Source organism: Phycodurus eques, chromosome 8 (genome assembly GCF_024500275.1).
Source record: "Phycodurus eques isolate BA_2022a chromosome 8, UOR_Pequ_1.1, whole genome shotgun sequence".
NCBI classification, from domain to species: Eukaryota; Metazoa; Chordata; class Actinopteri; order Syngnathiformes; family Syngnathidae; genus Phycodurus; species Phycodurus eques.
In genome coordinates, this window is record NC_084532.1 from 15442712 (window position 1) to 15470672 (window position 27961).

Sequence of the window (27961 nt, forward strand, 5' to 3'; positions counted from 1 at the left end):
ACCCTCAGGACTTTGGTGAGGACGACTTGAGGGCGAACCCTGGCCTGGTAGCTGTCATCACCATCTTCTGCATCATCTTTGCGCTTGTGCTCATGGTGGCCACAGTGAAATGTATCCAGTCGCCGAGGTCCGACTTTGAGCGGCTTGAAGATGTGCCCATGGTGAGTTTGATGTATCAAATACATTGAGGTTTTATTTCCCAAAGTGCTTTACAGTCCCCCGTTGTTACAACTGACTGTCAATCAATTTTGCCTGCGATCATTTTAATATATCGGTATAGTATATGTAGTGGCTATAGTCCATCCAACTTACCCCAGCTGACTTGGGGTGTGAGAAGTGAGGAACAAGTCACCTTGAATATTTGAATTTCTGAAGTCCAAAGCCCCTCATGTCTTACAAATGAGAATGTTATCTTTTTGTTGAAAATATGCCTAATTCATATATTTTTTATCTCGTCATACAGGATACTACATACGATTGATGTTAAGTATGAGCTTTTTTGAAAATGTTTACAACACAGATATAATGGATGTGCAGTTTGGTTCTTTACCGGATCAATGTGTAAAGTGTTTTGCGATAACTTTTTGGATTGGCACAATATAAATACAATTGACTTGACTTATTCCAAAAGCCTCAACAAGGGCTATTAAGAGAAGCTTCATCATGGATGTCAACAATGTCAATCATTGTAACATTTTTGTTGTTTTTATGCTGCAGTAGTGGTTAACTTCTTTTTACACGCGACCGAGAATGATGTTAAAACGTGACCCGTGTGCGACCCCAGTCATCTTTGCATCAGCGACTGGTGTTTTATTTTTACAATTATATGACAGAAGGCAGCACAACGTCCTCGTAGTTAGAACATCTGTTCCACATTTCTGACGCTCTAGGTTCCAAGCTCAGCTCCGGCCCTCCTGTGTGGACTTTGCATGTTCTCGCCATGCTTGACATTTGTGTGAATGTGAGTGTGAATGGCTGTTTGTTTATATGTACCCCGTGATTGTCTGGTGGATGGACCGTGCCTCTTGTCCCAAAGTCACCTGGGATAGCCCCCAGCTCACCCACGTCCCTAATGAAGACGAGCCCTTTAGAAAGGTTAGAATAATTAAATTTGACTTAAAACATTGCCTCTATATACAGTACAGTTACCAATAATAGTATTTTTAGCAGTGAAACTGATTTTGATTTAAAAAAAAATATTTAAATTAACCCAGAACATATCTTTATTTTCTAATTAGACAGTGCATTTCTTTTGATTAAAAAAATCCTACTAGATTCTGATAAAAACAGGTTGTGCGCAGACCAATTGTGCGACCATTGTGTTACCACACGATCATGGTGTTCCCCGTGCAGAGGCCACCGTGAAGCAAAGCGTGATACGTTTACTCTGCAGCCAAATGTGAATGAATGGTGACTGTTGTAAAGTGATAAACGCTACAGGGAATTGAACACACAACCATGGCGGAGAATGAAAGCTGGCATTGAAAACACATACACATCACTTGTTCCTCTTCGCCCTTCGGTGGTTTTTCTGTTTACTCTTTTACGTCAACAGGAAAGCCGACTGGATTTTGCTTGAAAAAGTCAGAGAGGCAGGAAAGCAGGAATGTTTGTGTCGTCGTGTAGCTTTTTTTTAAAACTCATTACTGCCAAACGCTACCATTTTTTCAAAGCATTACTGCCAAACTCTACCATTCAGAAGTTTACATCAGCATTAAATAACACTTTAGAAATTAAATAATGGTAAACCCTACGGGCATTTATTCAGTATCTTTGATGAAGCTACTAGTGCGTAACACGTGTACTAATTGGGCTTAATAGTGGTTCTCGTGCAGCACAGTAGTTTACCTATCATCAAGAATGTCAATCAAAACTGAGCATTATTATCTTTGCAAAGGCAGGAAGGTACATACATCTCTTGTACTAGATTGTGTAAGTGTGCCTAATGAAGTGGCCGGCGTTGTCTGTCCACATGCTGTGACCTGCACATGCTCATATAGGTACAAACACTGACTCTGCAAAGTGAGAAGGTAATGATTAGCAGATGTGAGGCAGGCTTACTAAATGACAGCACAAGTCATGACGGAAAAAGTGAAGGAATCTTAAGGTCGATTCTCGGTCGATTAGTTAGAAATGACTTTTTGTGCGTCAAACGATATCGCGAAAAAGGCTGCCTAGTTTTGTGGCAGAGTCATAGTTTACATATCCTGTTTGCTCATTGTCTTGTTTCAACATGACTGACTTTCATTAAAATACTGCAGTGAGCAAGAGCAGATGCAATAATTGAATTTGTCGCTGGTGAATTTGGATATCATCACTGCTTTATTCAGTCACTCGTTACAACCGCTAAGATGAAAATAAGCCGCATTTGGAAATTTATGGTAACTAATGGGATTGAATTGCTTTCTTCGAGCCAGCCAGCAAAGAAAGGATAATGATAATTTATGCACGTATTTACATATACACATATTTACTGTACTGTATTGCAAAAGTAAAGGTCTTGTAGTACTTCAATAATTGTTAACTGCTAAAATGGTCTTTTCCAAGTAGTTTAGTTATCAGTTGAAGGACAATTGTCGGCTATGCCTAATGGCATCAAAATGAAAATATTAAATGCACGTAGCATTTTTTCATAATATCATCTAATTCTACTTAGTTTTTTTTCTATCTTTTCAGGACAAAATGAATGAAGGATCTCCATTTGCCCACTACTCTAAATAACTTCCACGACCTCAAGACATCTGACACTCAGCTAGCTCAGCAGTAGCGGTGTCGTCAACATCTCTGCTCAAGTCTCCACGTACAGCACTTCACTACAAGCGATTAATAATTCAGCCTCTGCTTCTCCTTTTCAAAAAGACAATCAGTCATTTCCTGCCAATGTATTGTCACAATATCATTGCAAGAGCAGTGCAATTCACACTTGCACTTGAACACAGTTGAGCAAATATATACTGCAGAATATAGGGCTGCATAATAAACACGTTCATATTGATGCGCACTTTTTCTGATGAGACATTAAGAGCGCAGAAAGTAATATGCATTGTAAAAATAGTGCTTGTCTTCATTAGGGTCAGGGGTGAGCTGGATCCTATCCAAGCTCACCTTTTGGGCAAGAGGCGAGGTACACCTGGGATACGTCGCCAGCCAATCGCAGGGCGCAAATAGAGAAACAGCCATTTACACGTGCATTTTATTTGAAACAAAGTCAAATCTATCAAATCAGTGCAAAAAAAAATAATCCTAATTGAGAGTAAAAAAAAATGCAACATTTAAATTTAAAAAAGCACGAGTAGCTACACTTTCATCCATCCATTCATCCATTTTCTACCGCTTATCCGAGGTCGGGTCGCGGGGGCAGTAGCTTTAGCAGGGACGCCCAGACTTCCCTCTCCCCAGCCACTTCATCCATCTCTTCCGGGGGGATCCCGAGGCGTTCCCAGGCCAGCCACAGGGTGTAGTCTCTCCAGCGTGTCCTGGGTCGTCCCCTGGGTCTCCTCCCGGTGGGACGTGCCCTCATCTGGCTCCTCTCGATGCTACACTTTCTTCTATCCATATTCTCTTGCAATTAGAAATAGACAATATGACAGAAGTTATGCAAGTATACAACAATGTACAAAAATAAAAAAAATAAACTTTAGTTTTGTTATTATCCAATCCAGATCTTGTCTTAGAGTATATAACATTAGAAAATAGCTCTGCCAGACATAATAAGCAACTTTAAGAAAAATTGGTCACCTTTCATTGAAATGGTGAACCTTGATGCTTGATTCTTGTTTGCCTGGGAAAGAATCCAACCCAGGCACGGGGAGAACATGCAAACTCCACACAGGCAGGGCCGGGATTAAACCCTGGTCCTCAGAACTGTGAGGCAGACACCCTAACCAGTCGTCCACCGTGTCGCCTGGGAAAGAATGTCATCCAGAAATGTAATCTAAATGTAATGTGTAATGTAAATTGACCATATCTTGCCATTTCAGACCCCTGTGCATGCCATAAGGTCATTTGCATGCACTTGAACCCCTATCTATCTGCATGCATCTGAGGTGTGGGCCTCTTGGGATGCTGGGCCTTTTCCCCCCCTCCTCCTTTTGGGTCGGGGTTTGTCCGTGTTGCCCTTCCGGGTGGGGGGGGTGGTCTGGCGCTGCTCTCCGTCCATGGGTGCCGGGGAGGTGCCGTGGGTCTCGTCCTGGTTTCCCGGTGAGGGCTTGGGGGCCGTGGTCGCTGGTCGCTGGGGGATGGTCGGTTTGTGGGGTGGGTGGGGGGTGTGGGGTAGCTGTAGGGTAGGGAAGGGCTGCCCCCCTTTTCTCTGTGGTCTTCCAGCTGGTTGGGCTGTGCCGGACCCGTAGGAGTCTCGTCTCTTCACACACGCTGCACATTTTTAGTACTCACACTGTACATACTTTGCACATTGGGCACGCTGACATCTCATTCAGGGTCCCCTGGGGTACTGGCACGAGGCATGATGGGGCGGGCGTCGGGCCGGGTACTGGCACATCTTGGCTGGTTTCCGGTCTCCCCCCTTCTCTCCTTGCCGGTCCTCCAGTTTTAATGCATCATACACCCATCTGTGTGGGGAGGGGCAGTGTCTGGCTGGGGAGGACACATGGCCAAGTGTTCCGGCACTGCGGCTTGCTCTCTGGCCCGCTATGCATTTCCCCCACGGATTTTTAATGCACCACATACATTCTCACATCCTTTGGAGAGCTGGTTGGCCTGGGTGGGGGTGACGGTGACGGTTGCGGGTCATCATTGCCCTGCCCAATTCTAATGCATTGCACCCCACCACAGACGATCACAGTACAGGGATAATGGTTGCTAGTTGGGAACCTGGTAACCATAGTAATAGGTTGGGTGGTGGGTATTCAAATGTCTCTTGGTTTGACTCCTGGGCCCAAAAATAGAACCTCGAATAGAACTCCAGACCAGAGAGGACCGAAAGACGACTCAGCAACCCCAACACAAACAAAATTTTCTACCTCTACAGTAGGAACGAATGCACTCCAAGGAACTGGCCTGAAAGCCCACACAGTTTTTCAGCTGGATCAGGAAGATATGGTTGTCCGCAGTGTCAAAGACAGCGGTTAAATCTAACAAAACCAATCTTAACTAGCATTTTCTGGAGGGCAGCATGGTGAACTAGTGGTGAGTTAGTCTGCATCACAGCTCTGAGATTCGGGATTCGAAATTTCAGCTGAGGTGGGCTATGTGAGTTTTCTCCAGGTACTATGGCTTCATCCCATATTCAAAAACATATGTTAGGTTTATTGAAGACTGAAATTGTCTATAGGTGTGAATTGTAGTGTGAATGTTTGTTTGTCTTTACTGTACTGTACTTACTATATGTGTCTTTACTGTACTGTATGTGCCACAGTTAACTAGCAACCACACTATGGTGGGCACTCCAGCTCACTCGTGACCTCAGACAGGATAAGCTGTAGAAAATGGATGGACGGTTGAATGGATATTGAAATTATGATTTTGTTTTAATACAAAGGGTTTTAATGGCACTGAAGAAGGAAATATAATCATTTAATAATCTCCTCCATGTCAACATAACTAAACCTCTGTGTTGACACTACACCTTATTTCAGGAAAAACCTTTTTTTTTTCAAGAGTCAAAAAAATATTGTTTTCCATTTCATCATTTGTTGTGCTCTTGATACGAGCTCATGTTTTGCCATGTAACACTATTGTCCTCTCTCACACACGTCAAGTTTCCTGTAAATGACTCAGCAGCTACAACCCACATGATTTTGTGCTTTTCAAGACTTATCAGACTAGTCAAGCCTGAATGTAACCTTGAAGAAACTCATGATCCATGAGCCACTTGTCAGCCCAATGTCCATGAATAACCAACCATTTACACTCACAATTAAAAGTCTTTAATTAATCTAACATGGATGTTTTTGGACTGTAGGAGGAAGTCATGGTACCCTGAGGAAACCCCCAAAAGCATGGGAAGAACAAACTGCACAGGAGAGCCAGAGTTGAGTTTCAAACACAGGACCTCTCTACTGTGAGGAAGACATGCTAACCACGGTTACACGCCATGATTATCGCTGCCACTTTAGTAATTCCATCAGGTAAGGTTACTAAATTCAGTAGGATGGTGGGCAAGTCATTCAATCTATACAAATATCAATATAACAACATGCAACTGCATCACGTACGACATCTGGAAGATTTCAGAATCAGTACTTTTCTCTAATAACATAACCCTTACCCAAAAACATAAATAAATGTAATAAAATTAATCATACACACCAGAGATGCTGATTATGAAATGTTTTAATGTGTGCAGATCGCTACAGACGCCTTTCGCTAGTCAAACTTGACTTGCTTTGACCAACCAGTCAGAGGACAGAAAAATACTGATGTTAGAGTCGGCCAGCTAGCAGGCCCTCTGAGGCAAATTTGAAATCTGATTGGTTATAGAAACCGTCCCATTGCTTGTACGGTTCGTTACTTTGGCCAGCACTCCTGATTCGGAAGACCATGTGCAGGTTAGACTGACACGCAGCATATAGAGACTGAAATCTAACATCCACATACACGCAGTGGAAGCTGTGCAGCCAAGATAAACAATTCAAAATAAAGAGAATAAGAACTGTTGGGTATGAATTCATTACATTTTAATGGAACAAATATTAGAATTTAGGTTGTAAATGTGCTGGTCAGTGCTTCTGATAGTGTTTAAGCCAGCAGATGGGGGTTTACTGGTCCTGACGCCTCACCACTTCATTTGCTTGGGTCTGACATAATAAACAAAAGACTGTAGCTCAAGTGCGGCACGGTGGGCAACTGGTTAGCATGTCTGCCTCACAGTTCTGCGGACCTGGGTTCAAATCAGGCCTCGCCCGTGTGGAGTTTGCGGTCTGGAAAATGGATGGGTGGACTATATCTCGAGAACACTGGTGTTCAACTTTATTTCTGCAGCGCTTTCACAACAGCTGCAGCTCTAATAAAGCGCTGCACACAAAACACAAACATAATAAAATTAATACAATCATAAATAACCAAACAAAAGGTTTTCCAATCAAAATACACCAAGGCTTCTTTCACATTGCCACTTTGCATACACTGAAAAAAGTCCTCAATTTGATCACGCATAACAGTTGCATATGGTTAAACTGTAATTTCCCTCTTATCTCCTTCAAAGTAATAAAATAATATACGTTAGTTTACCATGTTTTAAAAATGTGCCCCCGATGTACAAGGTACATGATTAAATTAAGTAAAGTCAAAGTACTTTTTCTCAGTGTACAAATCCTGTGTCCTTCTTTTAGGAGGTGCAGAGTTTTATTCCCTCTTGTTGCACATGTTGTTTGCAGCTTTTCGTAGAAGAGAAAGGAGCAAGAATGAAGTGTCCGTCGACCACTATGAGGGCGCGGGATCATCGATGGCATCATTCATGTTTGTGACAAACGCAAGGCCCGGGGACCAGATATGGCCCGCCACATCATTTTATGTGCCCTGCTAAAGCAAACCATGTGCCTCAACTTTGTTTTTGTATGTACCAAAATTGCAAATTGGCTTCACTTTTAATAACGTAGTGATATTGCAATGTTCTTTTTAAAAAACATTTTTTAACCAAACCGCTTATTCAATAATTTTACATTTTAATGCCCTAATTGAACAAACTATTTTGATCATCTTCTGATTTGAATACCATTTTTCCATCAAGTTGTTCTGTATGATATGATGAGAAAATCATATACTGCTTTCACAGTCATTACCCAGTTAAGCAAAGGCATGCAAGTCCCCCCAAAAAGAGTTTGACAGCCCTGCCCAAGAGATAATCACAAGACAAATCTGTAGCCAATTATTAAGGTTTGATCATTTGCCTGGACCGCAATATTATATCTCACATCATAAATAAGAGCTATAGTACGTAAGGGTTGTTTTTCCTGATGGCGTCACTAAACACTTAATAGATTTAAAAATTTAGTGGGAAAGTCACTCCTCTGCAGTATGATATGCCTTTGTACTGTCCAAACCTAAATCATCCATAATATCATCCAGTGTAGTTGAGTCCCGTGGCGCTCGCAGTAGTAAAGTTGTTGTTTACGTCCTGTCATGTGATCTCTCGGTGACGTCACCGTGACGGACGACTCGGCGCCGCGCGTAGAGCAGTTTGAAGAGTTTGAAGAGTTTGAAGTCGAACAGTCCTCCCGAGGCGCCCCAATCAAAATGGAAGAGGCGATAAGAGCGACCGTGCTGCCCGCTCGACTGCGTTGAAGGAGAGTTCGGCTTGCGAACACAACAAGCCGTCGACACCAGTTTCACCGGTGAGTTCAACGAATGAGTCGCGAAAGGTTGAAAGGCCAATTTAGAAGTTGTTCCAGAAAACTAAAACCTATTCGTATGTCTATGGCAAAACAACAACAACAACGACAACAAAAGTCACTTCACACTCATTGATTGAGTCGACTCCAATTGGCACATCTTCTCACGTCATTGCCGATATGTTACCGCATGCTTCTTAATCAACTTGTCGCACGCTGCTTCACGAAATCTATGTGGAATGTCATCCGTGTTATTTTTAATCGTGTTGTATTGTGACTGAGAGAAAGAAAGAAAGAAAGAAAGAAAGACGGAATGAACGTCCCCCAAGTATGTATCCGTTGCCGCCTCCACTCTTTTAATCTCCTTCCTTCCACCATTTATCTGCTTCCTTATTTGCTGCTAACCCCCCCAGACAGACAAACACAGCCTTGGATTATTTCTTCCCAGTATCTCAGGGGAAGAGGGAATGGCCGTCTCGAATGTTCATCATTACAATAAACGCTCCAAAGTTCAACACAACTTGTTGGCAAAAATCTGCCCCCTCCATAGGAACTATGGGATTAGAATTGACAAAACCGATGCCATCATAAAACTGTTATTAACCAAACAAGGCAATTTTGACATTTTAACATCCTCAACTGTCATACAAGTGCAAAAATAAGGAAAACACACTTAATATTAAGACACACAGACACTCCTGCACACAAATAATTGGATAATAACCAATGAATGATAATGGCGTAATGTGAAGGTGCACCTCTCATGTGTCATTAAAAAAAAAAATTCTTTCTTTTTTTATGGTCAGTATGCGTATCACCTGTGACGTTTTTCATTTGGCCTTCCTCTTTGAATTGAACATTGTATCCCCCAAATCTGCTTTCCAGTTGGTGGATTTTACATTGAATTTCCTCCAAAGTGCATGCTTGCACACACTTGTTTCACTGTGTTTGAGTATACACTAACACACAAAAGGCCTTTTGATTTCTTGCAAATGTTATTCTTTAACTTGAAGAAAAAGTAAAACGTTAGACTAAACTCAAACTTAAGTTCAACATTCAAATGTCAAAATTTGAGAAGCATTTTGGGGAGAATTGGCTTTAGGTTTGATTTTATATTTACTCATTCTAATTTCTCTAGGGGGGGAATTCAGTTCACACTCTGTTCAGATTATGAAATGTCAAATTGTTTGGAACACCCTGTACTTTAAATTTTATAACTAGTGACATCATGATGTCCTACTGCTTTGAATGTGAGTCTCTTTATCATCGTTCCTTCCAGTGCATGACACTTCTCTTCTCATGTTCATTTGTGAACAAGCCTGGTTAAGAATGTCCTTAGATTAGTGTAACAAAAAGACAGACAAAAAACAAAAACAAAGAAACACCAAAACACAGTTGACCTGGCTGAAGTAGTGTCCCCCGCTAAATGGCAGTTCATCATTCGTGCCCCCGCTATATAGCAGATATTTAAGCCGTTGGTTTTTATGTTTTGTTTTTTTTTACACTATGCAGTTGTCACTCACACTCACCATATCGCGCTTCAGTTTTTGCAGCTTCACTGTCTCGTGAATTTTTTTTTTAATCATACATACCTAATTTTAGGCGGCATGGTGGATGACTGGTTAGAGCGTCTGCCTCACAGTTCTGAGTAGCGGGGTTCAATCCCCGGCCCTGCCTGTGTGGAGTTTGCATGTTCTCCCCGTGCCTGCGTGGGTTTTCTCCGGGCACTCCGGTTTCCTCCCACAAGTCACTTTAGAATTATATGACTCAAGTAAAAAGTGGGTCCTTCAAATAATTACTTGAGTAAGAGTAAGAAAGTACTCAGTGAAAAAACTACTTCTGATTTATTTTTTAAAATCAGAGCATGAACGTCAACTAAAATAAAAATAACTAAATAAAATATTAATGTGCAAATTCAGATATTGCTGAACAATATCACTTAATCTAGAAATCCATCCATCCAGTCCATCCATCCATCCATCCATTTTCGGAGCCTTCTCCTCACTAGGGTCGCAGGCGTGCTGGAGCCTATCCCAGCTGTCATCGGGCAGGAGGCGGGGTACACCCTGAACTGGTTGCCAGCCAATCGCAGGGCACATACAAACAAACAACCATTTGCACCCACATTCACACCTACGGGCAATTTAGAGTCTCCAAATCATGCATGTTTTTGGGATGTGGGAGGAAACCGGAGTGCTCGGAGAAACCACCGTGCCGCCCCACCCAGTCTAAAACACAATAAATAGTAATATGTGTGTCTAAAACACAATAAATAAATAAATAGTCTATAAAATCTAATCTTTGTAGAAAAACAAATTAAGGCAAATTCAGCAAGATTTTTTTTTAGCAAGATAAATCATTGAAAATTTTTTTCCACCATTAATGTGACCTAGAATTTGAACAACTCAACTTATTTATTTTTGTGTCTTTTTGATAGGGGAGGTGAAAATAAACAATTTAAATAAACTTTTATGTGGTTGACTTGACAGATCACATGTAAACTCATGTTCAGTGGGAGTCCACACACAGCTGCCACCATTTCAATTTTTAAGTGCCCAAAACACATGCATAGGGCCAAACAGAAAAATTATTTGCTTTATCCACTAAAATGACTGAATGAAGAAGCTGTTTGCTGACCCTTATTGATAAAGTGTGCGAGAGCAAAAGCACAAAACACAGAGCACAGAACAGAAACAAAAGATACTGATGTTTTATAGTTACTTAAAACCACAGCCAAAACAACAGCAAAACCATCTGCAACTTACTGCAATGTGTTTTCTTGTGAATATTACTCCGCGGCGGACGAATATGTGGCCTGAGGTTCCGCCTGTGCGCTCGAAGTTACAGGAGTTGGTTGACGAGACCAGAATTTTTTTTTTTTTTTTTTTAAATTGATGTTCATGCTGTGGTAAAAAAAATCTGAAGTTACTCACTATTTACTCAGTACTTGAATAATAATTTCACTGTGTAATTTTTTACTCTTACTTTAGTAATTTTTTTGGATGACTACTTTTTACTTTTACTCGAGTCACATTATTGTCAAGTAATGGTACTCTGACATGAGGACAATGTTTGGCTACTCTACCCACTTCTGGAGTGGACATCCTATATTGCTACTCTTACGATGAAGCAACATTTCTGCTCATCAGACCAACCAGTGTGGTATTTGTTGCACGGGTCTTTTGTATTTTCACGTTGAGGTGCTGTGGGTCGTGGCCCTGGTTGTGGTCCCAGCGGAACCATGAAGCACAGGTAACATCGGTGACAAGAGTTGATCCGCTAGTTAATTAGGAAACACACCTACAGTTATCTAATTAGTTTACGGATGCTAATGTTAAATGTATTAACTGACGGAGCGATGTTAGGGATTTTGTCACAACACAGAATGAACTAACTTCAAATTCAAAAATGGCTAATAAAAACAGAAAAATATCGTGCTTAATATTTTCCTGGAGGATGCTTTTGGGATAAGCCTTTGAAGTTGGTAATAGTGGGAAAAAAAAAAAACAGACAATGATTTTAGTCAATTCTTTTCCAGAATGAGTGCTTAAAGAGGCGGATGCTATTCATGTGGCGCAGCTTGAAGCAGGCATCAGGTGCAAGTGGAGATGGGCCTGGCTCAAGTTGGAGGCCAAAACAAAAAAGCAAAGAAATGAGTAAAATTTAATTTGAATCTTAAATTTGTACATCAACATGTACTTGAGCGCTGTAAATAAATGTTTTTCTGTGTGAAGAAATATATATATATATTTGCCTTTTTGTACTCTTCAGAATCTTCCAGATTGCTTAATTTATGCTAAAATAAAACAAATTCTCTGCGGGGGCTCTGGGGAATCTGGGAAATGTTTTTTTGTCACCTTTTTCATGTCTTTGGTGTTTCCATGTCTGAAGTCTACGCTCTCATTGGCTGACTCCTCCGTCCTTCAACAGGCCAGGCTTCGCCTTTTTAAGTCCTCCAACGCATTCAGTCACAGTCAGAGATAAAGTACTGTTGAACGTGAGGACAAGTGGACAAAAATAATACCTGCGCCTCACATGCATATTGTATTAGTGTTATGCATAAATCTTTAAAAAATATTTTCAAAAAAAGCTTAAGCACTTTCACATAAGCGTGGAGTACAGCTATGGCAGGCCCTCAGGCTTCACAAGACCTGTTTTTCTTTAACGAGGGCCATTTCACCACACACTTCTACAACAACTGTTCTGTGCGTGTCCAGTAGGTGGCATGCTGCTGCTGCACTGCTCTCACTACTCCTCTGATCTATAAACATTTAAAAGGCATGCCAAACCTATTATTTTCTGCATCTGATTATTAAACTGGAAAACAACAACAACAAAAAACAACAAAAAAATGAGCCTTTTTTTATTAGCAATTTATTGATAAGAATAGTAGGCTTTTTGGTCACTGTGACAGGTAACAGTCGTAAATGTCAGTTTCTCTCTGGTGCGGCTTTTTTCCCTGTGTAATGTCTATCTTAGAATGCAATCTGTTTCATGAAATCCTTGGAGAAAAATGTCACTTGTCACAGTTATTGAACTTGCGGTGCTTTCAGATTTGAAGTTTGAACAACACGGAGAATGAAAGTTTCAAGTTTTTTGGCTTAAGCGCTGCATGGTAGCAGCTCAAAAACTTACCAACGGGAGTTGATTTTCAAAGCCTGCTCAGGAATAATTATGGCAGAAATAATGTTGTATTATCATCTTATTTTGCCAACACCATGTTTTGGGGGCGGCTCGGTGGACGACTGGTTAGCACATCTGCCTCACAGTTCTGAGGACCGGGGTTCAAATCCCGGCTCTGCCTGTGTGGTGTTTGCATGTTCCCCCCATGTCTGCGTGGGTTTTCTCCGGGCGCTCCGGTTTCCTCCCACATCCCAAAAACATGCGTGGTAGGTTGATTGAAGACTCTAAATTGCCCCTAGGTGCGAATGTGTGCATGAATGGTTGTTTGTTTCTATGCATCCTGGGATTGGCTGGCGACCAGTTCTGGTTGTACCCCGCCTCTTGCCCGAAGATAGCTGGGATAGGCTCCAGCACGCCCGCGACCCTTGTGAGGATAACGCGTTACAGACAATGGATGAATGGATGGATGGATGTTTTGGGGGAACATTATACTGTTGTCCTGTGAAGCAATTGAAGCAATTTCCATATTCTTATCATATTTTGTCTGCAGCCACACAATACAGAATACAGTAAAAGTGATTCTAATTGCCTATATTAATAGTTTAACACCATAAATATACTACTATGATCCCAAAACATTTCAAACTCTTGCAAACATCTTCAAACTGTACAGATACACAATGTACAGTACCTGTACGTACACTGCAACAATTCTAACGATGTTGATGACGAATTACTGTAGTGGTGCAGTTCGGTGTAAAACAATGAACATTTGACTGCACAGCAAAGAAGAGGAGTTACATCGATGGTGCCGATGCTCCTCGGCCTCTCACAATACTCTCCTGGCCTGCGCTGTTGGGAAAGTCCGCTCCGTCGTAGACTGCTCACTCCTCTATAATGGTATTTACTGGCCCAAAACCACTGTATCCATGCAGTGATCATATGAACCGGTGCTCTTAGATATATTTAGTGATGTCCCGCTGAGCGGTTGTAAACAAATTCCGCTTGTTTCGATGCTGTTTTTACTCATAGTTTGCTGAAACTGTCCATCTCAAATCTTAACATGGCTGGAGGAAGAACTTCCGCTTACCCACACAACCATGCGTTGTCTTAATTAAAGAGACGCTACAATAAAATACATATCATACCTACTGGAGACACTATTTTGCTATAAAAGTAAAAAGAAGAATTTTTGCGCAAATAGGTGAATTTGCATATGACGAATGAATATACAGGGATCCATTGTATCAGGCAGTGTTTACGCTGCAGGTCCAAGTGCCCAATCCTGATTTAATGTGTACATTAGATTTCTTGGTACGTTTCAAGTGACGCGTATCTTATATGGCTGTGTTTACATTCACGGAGCACATGAAACAACCTGCTTGCACAGATACCCAAATTATATGTGAAATTACTCCACAAGCACCAACCCCAGGCAGTGACAACACAGAAGTAAATCATGATACAGAAATAATAACATTACATACCATCTCGTTGGCCTGGGCTGACTTTTCGCACCGTTGACATAAATTAGGATAACCTCCACATTACTCCACTGGCCGCCATTTGCCAATATTTTACTTTTTGAATGATCGACACACCTGTAATGTATTTTATTTCGAGCATACTGTATTTAATGGTTTATACTTTTGCTGTAGTTTTCACTAACAGTGGGTGTTTTTGAATGTATTTTGAGCTGCTGAGGGTGTGTATAGTGTACCTCGCTGATTATTGTACTGTATTTAGATGACATTGAGCTTGCATTGACGATGTCTATCCGATTTGTATTTTTAACCACTTTTGCAAGAGACCTACTGTAAATTCCAATCTATGATATCAGATTCCATGCTCTCCCCCCCCCCCCCCCCCCCCTATTTACGCCGCCAATACGCTTATCCAAATTGAGTCACACAGAGCAGAAAAATCGGAATTGTGTCACTTGAACCATGTAGTGTAAATCCAGACTCAAATGTTGAAGCTTAAAATTCTTTTCATAAGGCAAACAAATAACAGCTGCCAACTGCGCAGCGCAGGCCTGATGTTTTGTTTGTTTGTCAGCTGACAGCATTACAAAGAAAACTACAGTTTTCGACTAGAATACTACTACTACAATAACTACTAGTTATTGTCATGAAACTGTGCAGGATTGGCACAGGTAGCAAGAATTTTGGTGAAGATCTGAGAACATTGCGGATTCAGAAATGTACTTCTCTTACTCTTTGTCAACTTTGATTTACTTTTGGGATTTCAGCTCCACCGCATAATGAATATGGTGTAGTTAGAGTATGTGCACTTAATAACATCTTTCAGTTTCGAGCACATATGCCTTACTTGCTTTCCAACAGCCAAGAAACTCATGACAAGCCAAGCTGGATTGCCTTTGCCATTTCTTGTGAATTAAAATCTGATATAGCAAATTTTGCTTAATGCGTTAGTCGGTTAAGCACTGGCTAGGAACCACAGCATTTAATATTTCTATAATTTGTAGCTAAAACCTCCTTCCTCTTAATCTGGAAAACTACTGCATTTTATGATCTATATCACCTGTATAACAGTTATTTTGCCTTGTGTGACAAACGGTTATGTTTTCCCCTCTGCCAATTTATAGTTTAATGACTTAACTCTTGAACATTGCTCAGACTCATATCAGTTTGTTTTAACCATTGTTATCTGCTTTGCGTCATTGTGACGATACTATCATAAGATGTCTTGTTTTCACTTAAAGATGGTTGACTGAAGAGATGCAGACGAGGACACCTTGTTCCTTGTTGGTTAATCATAACATATTTTGCCCATGGCTGGTTTCAGCTTCAACTACATTTGAACTGATCTGAATTCTTAATACCTACATCATGACATAGTATGCTGTCAGACCCTTTTTTAAATGAGTTTAAAGCATTTTAGTCAGCCCTAAAATAAAAAGTTTGCACAGAATGCTTTTCAGTGAACTGATACATTACTGTTGTGTTGATAGTGCTTGATAAATATACACCACCACCCAATATAAGGTTTATGCCACAGCTTCCCGAAATGATCAGCATTGATACCTAAATATTTTTTCATGTCTGCAATGGTTACTACACCTGTATGCATAAGTTCTTGAACTAAAATGATACTTTTAACATTAAAATAGAACTCTTATTATTAATTATGTTGATTTTCAAATGTACTGCTTTACTCCCCCCAAAAATAAAACAAATAGTGAAGCACTTTATTATTTCTTGCTTAAGAAAATGGTCTTATACTATATTGTTTGTACTTCTTAAACAGCACAATACTGTAGGCTCACACAATGTCGTACAATCACAACGGAACGGAACTTGGAATAACCTTTCATAAGTAAGAATATTTTTTGGCCTCTTTATTTAGATATATACTTTTTATTTTCATTTATGTTTTTATTTAATTTTATACTTAAAATGTTCAGTGATACTAGCACTTGATTTGACAAAAAAAAAATGTGAACCTCAGGAAAATCGGTTGAGAAAGCTGCAAAGAGATGAATGGAATTAGGCCAAATGTGTTTTTTGTGTAGTTCCTTAAACTGAATCATTTCTACAGTTATGGATTTGCAGTGAATTTATCAAAACTGGATTATTTGGTGGTTTTTGTGTTATTTCTCAGTGTTGTTTTTCTTTTGTCTTTGTCGCAGCTGCTACAACAAGTAACGTGCATCAATGTCTTGGCTTGAGGTAAGTAAGACACACACACACACGCGCACACACACACACACAAATGTTTCCAGTTCACTTTGAAATTTTGTGTTTTTCCAGAAAATATTCAGTTTCTGTCTGTTGGATGGTAATTTACAGCGCACATACTTGTAGCAAAAGGTAGAGAAAGTGTGGGAAGTTCAGGGAACGTGGAAACAGGTTCTATTCTGGGAATGAATAGATTGATTGAGGAGTATCTGCAACATTTGTACAACCAACATTGTCCCAGATTATCACGCTACTCGTCACTTTAAACTGCATACACTCCTTGAAGTCTCGGCGCCCTTTGCACAGTGGTCATTGCACCAGACTATTGCAATATTAGTCATTCGAACTGCTCTAAGTGCTAGAGGACTCTGCATCTTTTGCACAATTGTCAAAAAAAAATAAAAATTGTACTGGCATTACCAGATAACTATTAACCATTTATTGCTCAGTGACTGTTTTTTGTCAATGTCTTTATGTCTCAAAAGTGTTCTCTGTCAATTGACTGTCTGTTGTCGTACTAGAGCGGCTCCAACTACCGAGATAAATTCCTAGTGTGTGTTTTGGACATACTTGGCAAATAAAGGTGATTCTGATTCTGATGAAACTAATCACACTCCTTCCACCTCTGGGTGTGATTATGCATTCAGTATGGGTGAAGATTTTCCAACTTTGCTACTGGCTAACTGCTGTGATACATGTTCATAAACATCAGACTCGCAGCGTGAAGGTCATCATGATCTTCCCACCATCGTGATCAATTAATATTCACTTTCCCAATTAGGGAAATAGCAGCAGCTTTGATTGCTCCTGATGCGTTTTTAGACTAACAGCGTGTCCTGATGAGATGCTCTTATCTCTGATTACATGATGCGGGTACATACTGAGATGGTGCGTGTGTCTGTGTACGCGCACATGTGTGTTTGTTTAAAGGCAGGATTAGGTTAAGTGTCAAGTCATAGCCAGAGTAAGTTTGAATACTGGGTTTGAGGTCCAGCTTTTCCACACTAAACTCACCTGAGGATGCCAAGATGCTAACACCTTTCTCTGTGCATTGGGGCACAGTGATGCTGAACCATAAAAGGGCCTTCCTCAAACTGTTGCCACAAAATTGGACGCAAAGAATCGTCCATAATGTGTTGGTATGATGAGGGAAGGGGTACAAAAGCAGCATAGGCACTCTTAACACACCCCACACCACAGTTTAATCGTTCAAGACATCCAATAATTGTTTTTTTTTTTTGCATGATACTATAATATCATGTATATACTCAATGGTAGACTGTTATTCAGATGGATGCGTGCATGCCGTGCTACGTTGATAAAGCTACCACTGTGATAACTTCGAAGGGAAGGTGTGGGAGCTTCCAATGATTCGCCTGATACCGCAGTTGACACGCACACACAGCGTGAAGATCAGATCATGTTGCCATTTCTGGCGGGGTCAAACCTCCCATTGAAATTTGCCTCCCCCCGTGTGTGTCACTAACTTTTTTTTTCCATTTTTGTCAGGAAAATCTAAATCCAAACTGCATGCAGTGTGGGTGGTAGCCTGGGTATAGTTTGTTATCCCTGTTCGTAAGAGACAACAGGCAGATTATAAATGCCAAATATGCTCAGGAAACATCTAGTGCACAGGTGTCAAACTCAAGGGCCGAGGGCCAGATCTGAAAAAAAAAAGAAGTTAGAAAATCACACTGGAGCTATTGAAATACTTACTCAGTGAGGTGAATTTTCACAGAATTTGCTGATGTTATGCATAATCATGGTCTGAACTCTGAGGTTTGCTTGAAGTTTGGTGGCACATTTTGGTTGCACTCCAAATGGTTTGAATTTAGCCCATTCACTGTCAGGGAAGGTATCTTTCCATTGAAAAAACACCCAGAATTATTTTGTTTGTGAGATAAACCTAAATGACCCTGTATTCAGATATACTGTACACGTTTACATGTTATACAATTTTGAGGATAATTGCTGGAAATGTGGCGGCACAGTGGCCAACTGGTTAGCACGTCTACCTCACAGTTCTGAGTACCGTCGTTCAAATCCCAGCCCCGCCTGTGTGGAGTTTGCATGTTCTCCCCATGCCTGCATGGGTTTTCTGCGGGCACTCCGGTTTCCTCCCACATCCCCAAAACATGTGTGGTAGGTTCATTAAAGACTCTAAATTGCCCGTAGGTGTGAATGTGAGTGGGAATGGTTGGTTGTTTATATGTGCTCTGCGATTAGCTTGCAACCAATTCAGGGTGTACCCCGCCTCGCCCAAAGATAGCTGGGATAGAATCCAGCACGCCTGCGACCCTTGTGAGGATAAGCAGTACATAAAATGGATGGATGAATGCTGGAAATGCGCAAAGACTGAGACCTGCATAGTACCCAATTATAAAGGTATGGCATTAAAACAATTTTTCACCATTTCAGTTTTCCTGATTTTTGGGGCGTGGCTAAAACAGTGCCCCGTGACACACTTCGGCTCAGGCATGAGTCCCCCACTGTACAGTATACTGCAAGAAATGACCACCTTTATTCGGATCATTAGTTGACCGAGACGATTTAGATGTGCATGTCAAGGCGACAAAAGTTATGATTGCCGCAATTCACTGAAATGTAGACCCCAAGAAGCAGACAACTATCAAAATGATCTATTCAACAAGGTTTTATTAAACAAAGGGAGTGCAAACATAGGCAAATAACAATAAGAAGTGTATAACAACAAAATGTCTGGAATTTACCCTGCACAAGGCGTAAAAACAAAACTACATAAAAGGCAAACAGATGTACTTACATTAATGCATCATACATCAAACAAAACTGCAAGTATACTGGCACAAAAACTACTATTGACTAGAAACACTTGAACAAGGAACATCAACACAGTGGTGACAAGAAATGGGTAGTGAGCATGGATCTGACACCTTCGTGGAGCTTCCTCAGATCCTAAGTTCATAGCTGATGACAGTGGGCAGCAGGTGCTCATAATGCTCAATGCTCACAATGAGGACTGGAAAAGTACAGAAACCAGCAGTACCAGCAGGGACAAACAGGAACATGACAACAAATGTGACAGAGGTTTCTCACTGGCATGGCTGCTTTAGAGTGCCTCATTGTCGCAGCAGGAAAAGCCTCGTGACGACCTGGTGCGATATATTCCAGGCACCAGAGGCTTTCAGTTCGTAGATTTTTGCAGCGCAAACATGTATCTTTGTGTACGAAGTAGGATGAAGTAGCATCAGTTTTTCTAAGTCCTGGTAGTGGTGTTTGTTTGACAGTTGACAGTTGAACGGGGCGTGGTTTCAGTGCATTCAGCTTTTAGTAATCAGCCTTTCTTCTTCAAACACACTCATTGATTGCACCTCATAGTATGTGAAGTGCAAAAAGTGATTTGGGCTTGAAGTTGTTGCACCTAACAGTGAAAATCACTTGGGTGAAGGGAGTGAATCATCCGCATTGACACAGCAGCAGCCCCTTGATTAATATAGAAGTGCGGTGAATAAGAGCGCAATCGTTCTTATTAGTTTTTCTGATGCAGATGCCTGCTGAGCATCTTATGTCCGATCTGATCTGACTGGCCTTCCTGCTTCCTTCCATCTCATTCACACTTCTTGTTTGTCGGGTGGCGAGACACCAGCTGGGTGTTAACACTACCAGCTGCTTTCTTCCTGCTGCTGATTGGCTGTAAGACAACGTGCCATTCAACTAACAAAAACAACATGTTGAAGGTCCTTTGGATAATGTACGTACATTATTCTATGTGTAAAGTTTGTACTTCCAAAATGGCAGCCTTGGCAAAATGGCATCCCCTTTCAAGGGAGTTAAAGAGCCAAACAAATAAGACTAAATGAATATGTGCTTGGTGTATACTTTTTAAGGTTCCTTCAAATGAACGAATGTTGAAAAAAAAAAAACCTGCTTGTGTAATTGCTTTAAACAGCGTGGCCCGCCAAAGAGGTTATTGATTTTTGGGGTGTCTGTTTGCTTGGCTGCCTCTGTATAATATTGACACTTTTAAAATAAGGTACTTGGTGTACCATTCACACAAACACAATGTCAAGCAGACAATGGTACTCTCTTAAAGCTGCCGTTCACCTCTACCATCAACACAAAAAGAGGTGAATGATAACTTGTGTAAAACGTGCTTTTCCTTGGAATACATACAGGGTGATATAGTTGCACATCATTTTACCTTCACTGGTGAATTTTGCCTGTACTTATTATATTCTTGTAATCTTTGATGATTAAAAAAAGCTGCATTACGTGCATTATTACGTTTGAAAAGGTTAGCAGCTTCTTGTATTAGTGAGATGTTTGGTGTCTGTTTATATGAAACTCCCTGGTACAGTTTTTTTTTTTTTTTTTTTAGCAATTAATTTACATAATACAACAGTTGGTTCCGACCAAGCAATTTGATCGGACAAGTCATTCCATTTGTGCTCTTACACAGTAGAATAGCACTCTGACATTTAACTTTACATATCACACTGCCTCACAGGTGTTTAAACCCATTCATTTGGCCTAATGAAAAAGAAATGTCACTTACAATTCCTCATTGTCTGTAATGAAAACAGCTAATCTGAGCATTCCGTCTCCTTTCGACACTGGTGGCAATTTTCCGCGTTTAATGCGTCTTGAAGGTAAAAAAACAACCGCTGCTGGAAAGCTTCCTAGATGGAGTGGACGATGGGCAACTTGGAACGTAGACTAGCTGGCTACTTAGCAGTGCCAAGGGATTGTAAAAAAAAACGTCATGATTTAATGTTCCCTGATAATGCTGCTATAAGTATGTGGAAGGCTAGAGGGCCCTGTAAGATTCACTATATTGTGGTGATCACTGCTAAACAAAGTAAATGAACTTTATCCCTGTCATATGGCTTAGAGTTGTCAATTAACCTACCTTGCATGTTTTTGGGATGTGAGAGGAAACCGGAGTGCCCGGAGAAAACCCACGCAGGCACGGGGAGAAGATGCAAACGCCACACAGGCGGGGCCGGGGATTGAACCCCAGTCCTCAGAACTGTGAGGCAGACGCTCTAACCAGTCTCCACCGTGCCGCTGATATGATAACTAGTTACCTAAATTATTTTAACAGAGCAAGAAGTCAAACTTCGGTGGCATGTTATCAATAACCTTTATTGGAAGGTAAGTGTGCATCGACTGTAAACTTTGCTGCAGGAATCTGTGAGGGCCACAGATGTAAGATAACAAAACTGGCCAAAACTAATTTGTGTACGTACCCAAGGCAGGCTTAGAAACAAATAAGTTCTGTCAAAATAAATGATTAATCCAAGTTATTAAAAATAATAAAATACATACATTCTGTCGTAGGCACAAGGCCGCATCGCTTCCTCTCATCTCATAATACTTAAATGTTAAAAAGTATCCACATATTGATGGTATTGCTATGATTAATATGTGAACACGCCATCATACATCCTATTAAACAGGCCAGTCTAAAAAGCATTAAGTACCGTTTGTAGTGAAACAAAAAGTCTCTTGATCTCTCTTGAAATGGTTTATTAGTGCCAAATATTGTGGAACATGGCTTGGTGCATGGCTAAGTACACTGTATTGACTTTTTATGTTAGATTTAGGCTGACAGACTAAATTAGCTTGAGAAAAATGACCAACAGTTAAAGTGGTTGTTATTGTCGGTACAATTTACACTCTCCCTTGCTGTTAGGAAAGTAATAGGATCACACGGCCATCTCATAACTGTGGGCAGGTCTGATGTTTTATTGACCTTCACCCATCACTGACAGCCTCCCTGTTTACACATTGAGAATGTGGTTTCATGGGGAGGTCTTTTTATAAAGACAAAGAGTCCAATTATAGGGTAGAAAAAAACAATTTAATCTCACTGCTGTTGGACTGAATTGTTATATTTTGTTTAGTGGTCAATGTTGTTGATTATCAGCCTTGTAGCCCTGTTGTTATGTGCACATGCACAAAACGGGGCCTGAGAGAGGCATAGACCACTTAGCATAATGGTGAATATGGATGTGTGGAGGTTGGGATAGTTGGCTGATCCACATGCACGCAAGGCCAGATACACTGTGATATATAATGGATCCAGGCAAGAATTGAGTCATGAATCTGACTGCGTTTATGGACATCATGTTTGTTCTTTCTATGGTTAACATCAGTCAGTCGTGGGCGGTGGACCTTCACTCAGCAGCCAAATATCGACCTTTATCCCCCCCCCCCCCACCGGCTCTACATCTATGAGGAAGACCCCTGCCCCCACCCTGTTGATGAATGAGAAAGTTGGCACAGCACCAAAGACTCCCTTTTACGAATGTACTTACAATTGAAAATTATGTCTGGTGGCCACAGAGGGTAGTGACCAAAACAGTTCATGTTTATATTCCCTGTTTATATTCCATTACAACATAAAACTCTGTCGCGAGTCTTCTTCTTCTTTCTTCTTCTTTTCCTTTCGACTTGTCCCGTTAGGGGTCGCCACAGCGTGTCATTCTTTTCCATGTAAGCCTATCTCTTGCATCCTCCTCTCTAACACCAACTGCTCTCATGTCTTCCCTCACTACATCTATCCACCTTCTCTTTGGTCTTCCTCTAGGTCTCTTGTCTGGCAGCTCCATCCTCATCACCCTTCTACCAATATACTCACTCTCTCTCCTCTGCACGTGTCCAAACCGTCGAAGTCTGCTCTCTCTAACTTTGTCTCTAAAACAGCTAACCTTGGCCATCCCTCTGATGAGCTCATTTCTAATTTTATCCAACCTGGTCACTCGTAGAGAGAACTTCAACATCTTCATCCTGTTGTCTCTCTAATCCATACATCATGGCTGTGCTCACCACTGTTATATAAACTTTGCCCTTCACCTAGCAGAGACTCTTCTGTCACATAACACACCTGACACCTTCCTCCACCTGTTCCAACCTGCTTGGACCAGTTTCTTCACTTCCTTACCACACTCACCATTGCTCTGGACTGTTGACCCTAAGTATTTAAATTCCTCCACCCTCGATTATCTCTTCTCCCTGTACCTTCACTCTTCCCCCTCCACCCCTCTCAATTATGTACATATATTCTTACTTCGGCTACTCTTCATTCCTCTCCTTTCCAGTGCATGCCTCCATCTTTCTAACTGTTCCTCCACCTGCTCCCTGCTTTCACTGCAGATCACAATGTCATCTGCAAACATCATGGTCCACGGGGACTCGAGTCTAACCTCATCTGTCAGCCTATCCATCACCACGGCAAACAGGAAGGGGCTCAGGGCTGACCCCTGATGTAGTCCCACCTCCACCTTAAACTGCTCTGTCACACCTATAGCACACCTCACTACTGTTCTGCTGCCCTCATACATATCCTGTACTATTCTAACATACTTCTCTGCCACTCCAGACTTCCGCATGCAGTACCACAATTCCTCTCTGGGTACTCTGTCATAGGCTTTCTCTAGATTTACAAAGACACAACGCAGCTCCTTCTGCATTGTGTCTTTACTACATTGTGGCAACTGTGTCGCGAGTCTGCCGGGCTAATTAATTACAGTATGTTGCCATTGTTTAAAATTGTATAAAGCTGCGCCAGACGCCGGTGTTACACTGGCATTATTTTAGGGGCAGTGCCCAGTAGACTTGTGGCATATAACCAACTCTATAGATTTATTTTAGGTTGTTCTTTTTGTACACACCATTGTATATTATATGACACAATTGGATGGGTTTCTTCAGACAATAGACGGGATTTTCACTGGTTTCAGTTTATTTTTAAATGTAGTCATTTTAATCTCTCCTACTTTTTTAAACAATATTTTCTGCCATGTCAATCCAATTACACACTATGAAGTTCAGACCAGTCTCTTTTTGCAATCCCTTTTGCCGCTAAAGAAATGGGCAAGAGAGCCTTTAAGTCATTGGCACCTTCTGACTGAAACACTCTACCTATGAATATTCGTCTGTTGTCCTCGCTCCATATCTTTAAAAATACCTTGTGTAATTATTTAAAACCTGATCGTCAGTGTTTCCGAATGTAATTTAATGAATTGTCACTCTACATTCTTACTGTTTATTATTATTTTATTTTATTTAATATTTTTTAAATGATCTCAGACTTTTTTTTTGCTCTGTGTTGAGATTGAGGTTGTTAATGGTTATTCTTTTCAAGTGTTGTTTTGTTTTATTAATTTTATTGTATTTTATTTTCAGTTTAGTGTGGTATTTTGGATTGCCCTATCTGTTGTATCTTCTGTGTGGCACCCCCTCGCAAACGAGGTGTTGCATCGCAAGGGGTTTATCCCACATAAATAAAGAATTTTCAATAACTTGCGACACTGCTGTCCGAATCCTTTTCAAAGGCAGTTGATTAGGCAAAAACGAATCTGCACACTTTCAGCCTGACACGGTCGTAGTTCCAACCGATCCATTTTTAATAAAGTAGGATTGCGCAAGTCAAATGTCCTGTTTTAGCGGGCAAAAGGGCTACTGTGTTGCTGAAACCGAATCTCTATCGTACAACAGTTCACAATTGTAATTATCTAATAACATGACAAAAACCTAAAAACGTTCAATAAAATATCATACTCACCAGTGATGAGTGTTATTTGTAGACAAACACAATCCTGTTTTGCTACCAGTGTGTGTTGGGTCCCATAGAGCCAGCTACAAAGTTGTTGAAGTGGTGAATAAACCCTTTCCCAGGTTGAAACATGCCAGCCAGCTACAAGCATTGTCGGACTTACGATTACAATGTCCAGTTTGTCTTGAAAAGTCTGCCTTGAAAATATATTTTTGTAACCATTATTTCCGTCAAGTTCGTCATCTTGCTGAGCCACTGGCTTCACGTAATGCAGAGGAATTCCACTCGATTAGCTTTAAACCAATCAGAGAATGGCAATATTCCAATGTCACTAGGGGCCGGCAAGATACCGCTGTTTAATACAATCTGAAATCTGATTGGTTCAAATTGTTAAAAAAATACAACAACAAAAAAACCAACAACAGACATTTCAATTGTGTGTATTTGACATCAGCCAGCAATCTTGAGTTTGAAGGCCCTTGGAAGATTACATTCATATGGCAACACACATAGAAGCTGAATTCTAATTGGACCACAAAAAATTAACCATTATACGACTGGAGGCTGCTCAGCCGAGACACCCGCTGTGAAATGATTACAAGAGACTGTTGGAAATCAAGTAATTAAATTTTATGTAAGTTGTAAATGCAGGTCAGTGCTTTTGATAAGGGTGAGGCCAGCAGACGCGGCTTTGAGGGCACCCACTACACACCTCTGACATCAATAAATCTTTATGAGCTACTAATGGTCATTACATAAAACCATCCACACTCATTTGCTCCCTCTCTTGTTGTTGCTTTGCAGGGTCATAGGGAGTCGCTTCCAGTGGTCCACCACGTGGTCAGGCGACGTTACTCAGGCCTGTTGCTGCTTCCGCCACTGCGGAGGAGACACTCGTGTCAGGATCACCATTCTGACCCCCGCCGGTTTTCTGCAACACATGGGTTACCATTTCATCGACTAGAAGCTCTCTACTGTCAAGCATTGGCCAGTCATGATGAGAACCGGTCAGTTAATTTTTGTACTTTACGTCTAACTGTCAGTCTGACTAATGACTGTACATGGGCAGTAAGTCTGTAATCAGAAATCACCACATAAAACATTTAAAATTACTTTTTTTTTTTTTTATTTAAAATGACTTATTATGCCAAGAAAATCTCCTCCATCTCCATACCACCAGCCTGAACTATTTATACTAGGGGTTACCAGCCTTTTTGAAATGGAGAGCTACTTCTTACTGATTAATGCGAGGGCCTACCTATACACACTTCTGAAATAACACATTTGCTCAAATTACATTTTGCTCAAATTACCTTTTTTTTTTTTACCAACCCCAATTCCAATGAAGTTGAGATGTTGTGTTAAGCATAAATAAAAACAGAATACAATGATTTGCAAATTATGTTCAACCTATAGTTAAGTGAATACACTACAAAGTAATGTTCAAACTGATCAACTTTATTGTTTTTAGCAAATAATCATTAACTTCGAATTTTATGGCTGCAACACGTTACAAAAAAACTGGGACAGGTGGCAAAAAAGACTGAGAAAGTTGAGGAATACTCATCATACACCTGTTTGGAACATCCCACAGGTGAACAGGCTAATTGGGAACAGGTGGGTCCCTTGATTGGGTATAAAAGGGACTTCCCTGAATTGCTCAGTCATTCACAAGCAATGATGGGGCGAGGTTCATCTCTTTGTGAACAAGTGCATGTGAAAATAGTCGAGCAGTTTAAGGACAAAGGTCCTCAGCGTACAATTGCAAGGAATTTAGGGATTTCATCCTCTACGGTTCATAATATAATCAAAAGATTCAGAGAATCTGGAGAAATCACTGCATGGAAGCAGCAAGGCCGAAAACCAACATTGAATGCCCGTGACGTTCGATCCCTCAGGCGGCACTGCATCAAAAACCGACATCAATGTGTAAAGGATATCACCACATCGGCTCAGGAACACTTCAGAAAACCAATGTCAGTAAATACAGTTCCGCGCTACATCCGTAAATGCAACTTGAATCTCTACTATGCAAAGCAAAAGCTATTTATCAACAACACCCAGAAACGCCCCCGGCTTCTCTGGGCCCGAGCTCATCTAAGATGGACTGATGCAAAGTGGAAAAGTGTTCTGTGAGTCTACATTCCAAATTGTGTTTGGAAATTGTGGATGTCGTGTCCTCCGGGCCAAAGAGGATATGAACCATCCGGACTGTTATGGACGCAACGTTCAAAAGCCAGCATCTGTGACGGTATGGGGCTGTGTTAGAGCCAATGGCATGGGTAACTTACACATCTGTGAAGGCACAATTAATGCTCAAATGTACCTACAGGTTTTGGAGAAACATATGGTGCCATCCAAGCAACGTCTTTTTCATGGACGCCCCTGCTTATTTCAGCAAGACAATGCCAAACCACATTCTGCACGTTACAACAGCGTGGCTTCGTAGTAAAAGAGTGCGGGTACTTGACTGGGCTGCCTGCAGTCCAGACCTGTCTCCCATTGAAAATGTGTGGCGCATTATGAAGCGTAAAATACGACAACAGAGACCCCGGACTGTTGAACAGCTGAAGCTGTACATCAAGCAAGAATGGGAAAGAATTCCACCTACAAAGCTTCAACAATTAGTGTCCTCCATTCACAAACATTTATTGAATGTTGTTAAAAGAAAAGGTGATGTAACACAGTGGTAAACATGACCATTCACCAATGGCAAATCAGAGCAAAGCTGTTGTCCATATTTAACTGGTGGAAAATGAGCGATCCAATCAAAGCAAAACCTATTTACATTGTCACATATTAATGAGAAA

General features: G+C 41.0%; 1 protein-coding gene across 1 annotated transcript in view; it reads left to right on the top strand.

Annotated features, from left to right (window-relative positions):
* The first annotated feature begins 8151 nt into the window (after window positions 1-8151).
* LOC133406187 (cAMP-specific 3',5'-cyclic phosphodiesterase 4C-like) overlaps window positions 8152-27961 on the top strand; it is a 91274-nt gene continuing 71464 nt past the window's right edge. The window contains exons 1-3 of the mRNA XM_061683590.1: window positions 8152-8291; window positions 16564-16603; window positions 25956-26158. Of these exons, the coding sequence (XP_061539574.1) occupies window positions 16589-16603; window positions 25956-26158 (218 nt within the window). The 5' untranslated portion in view covers window positions 8152-8291; window positions 16564-16588. The remainder of the gene's footprint in view (window positions 8292-16563; window positions 16604-25955; window positions 26159-27961) is intronic.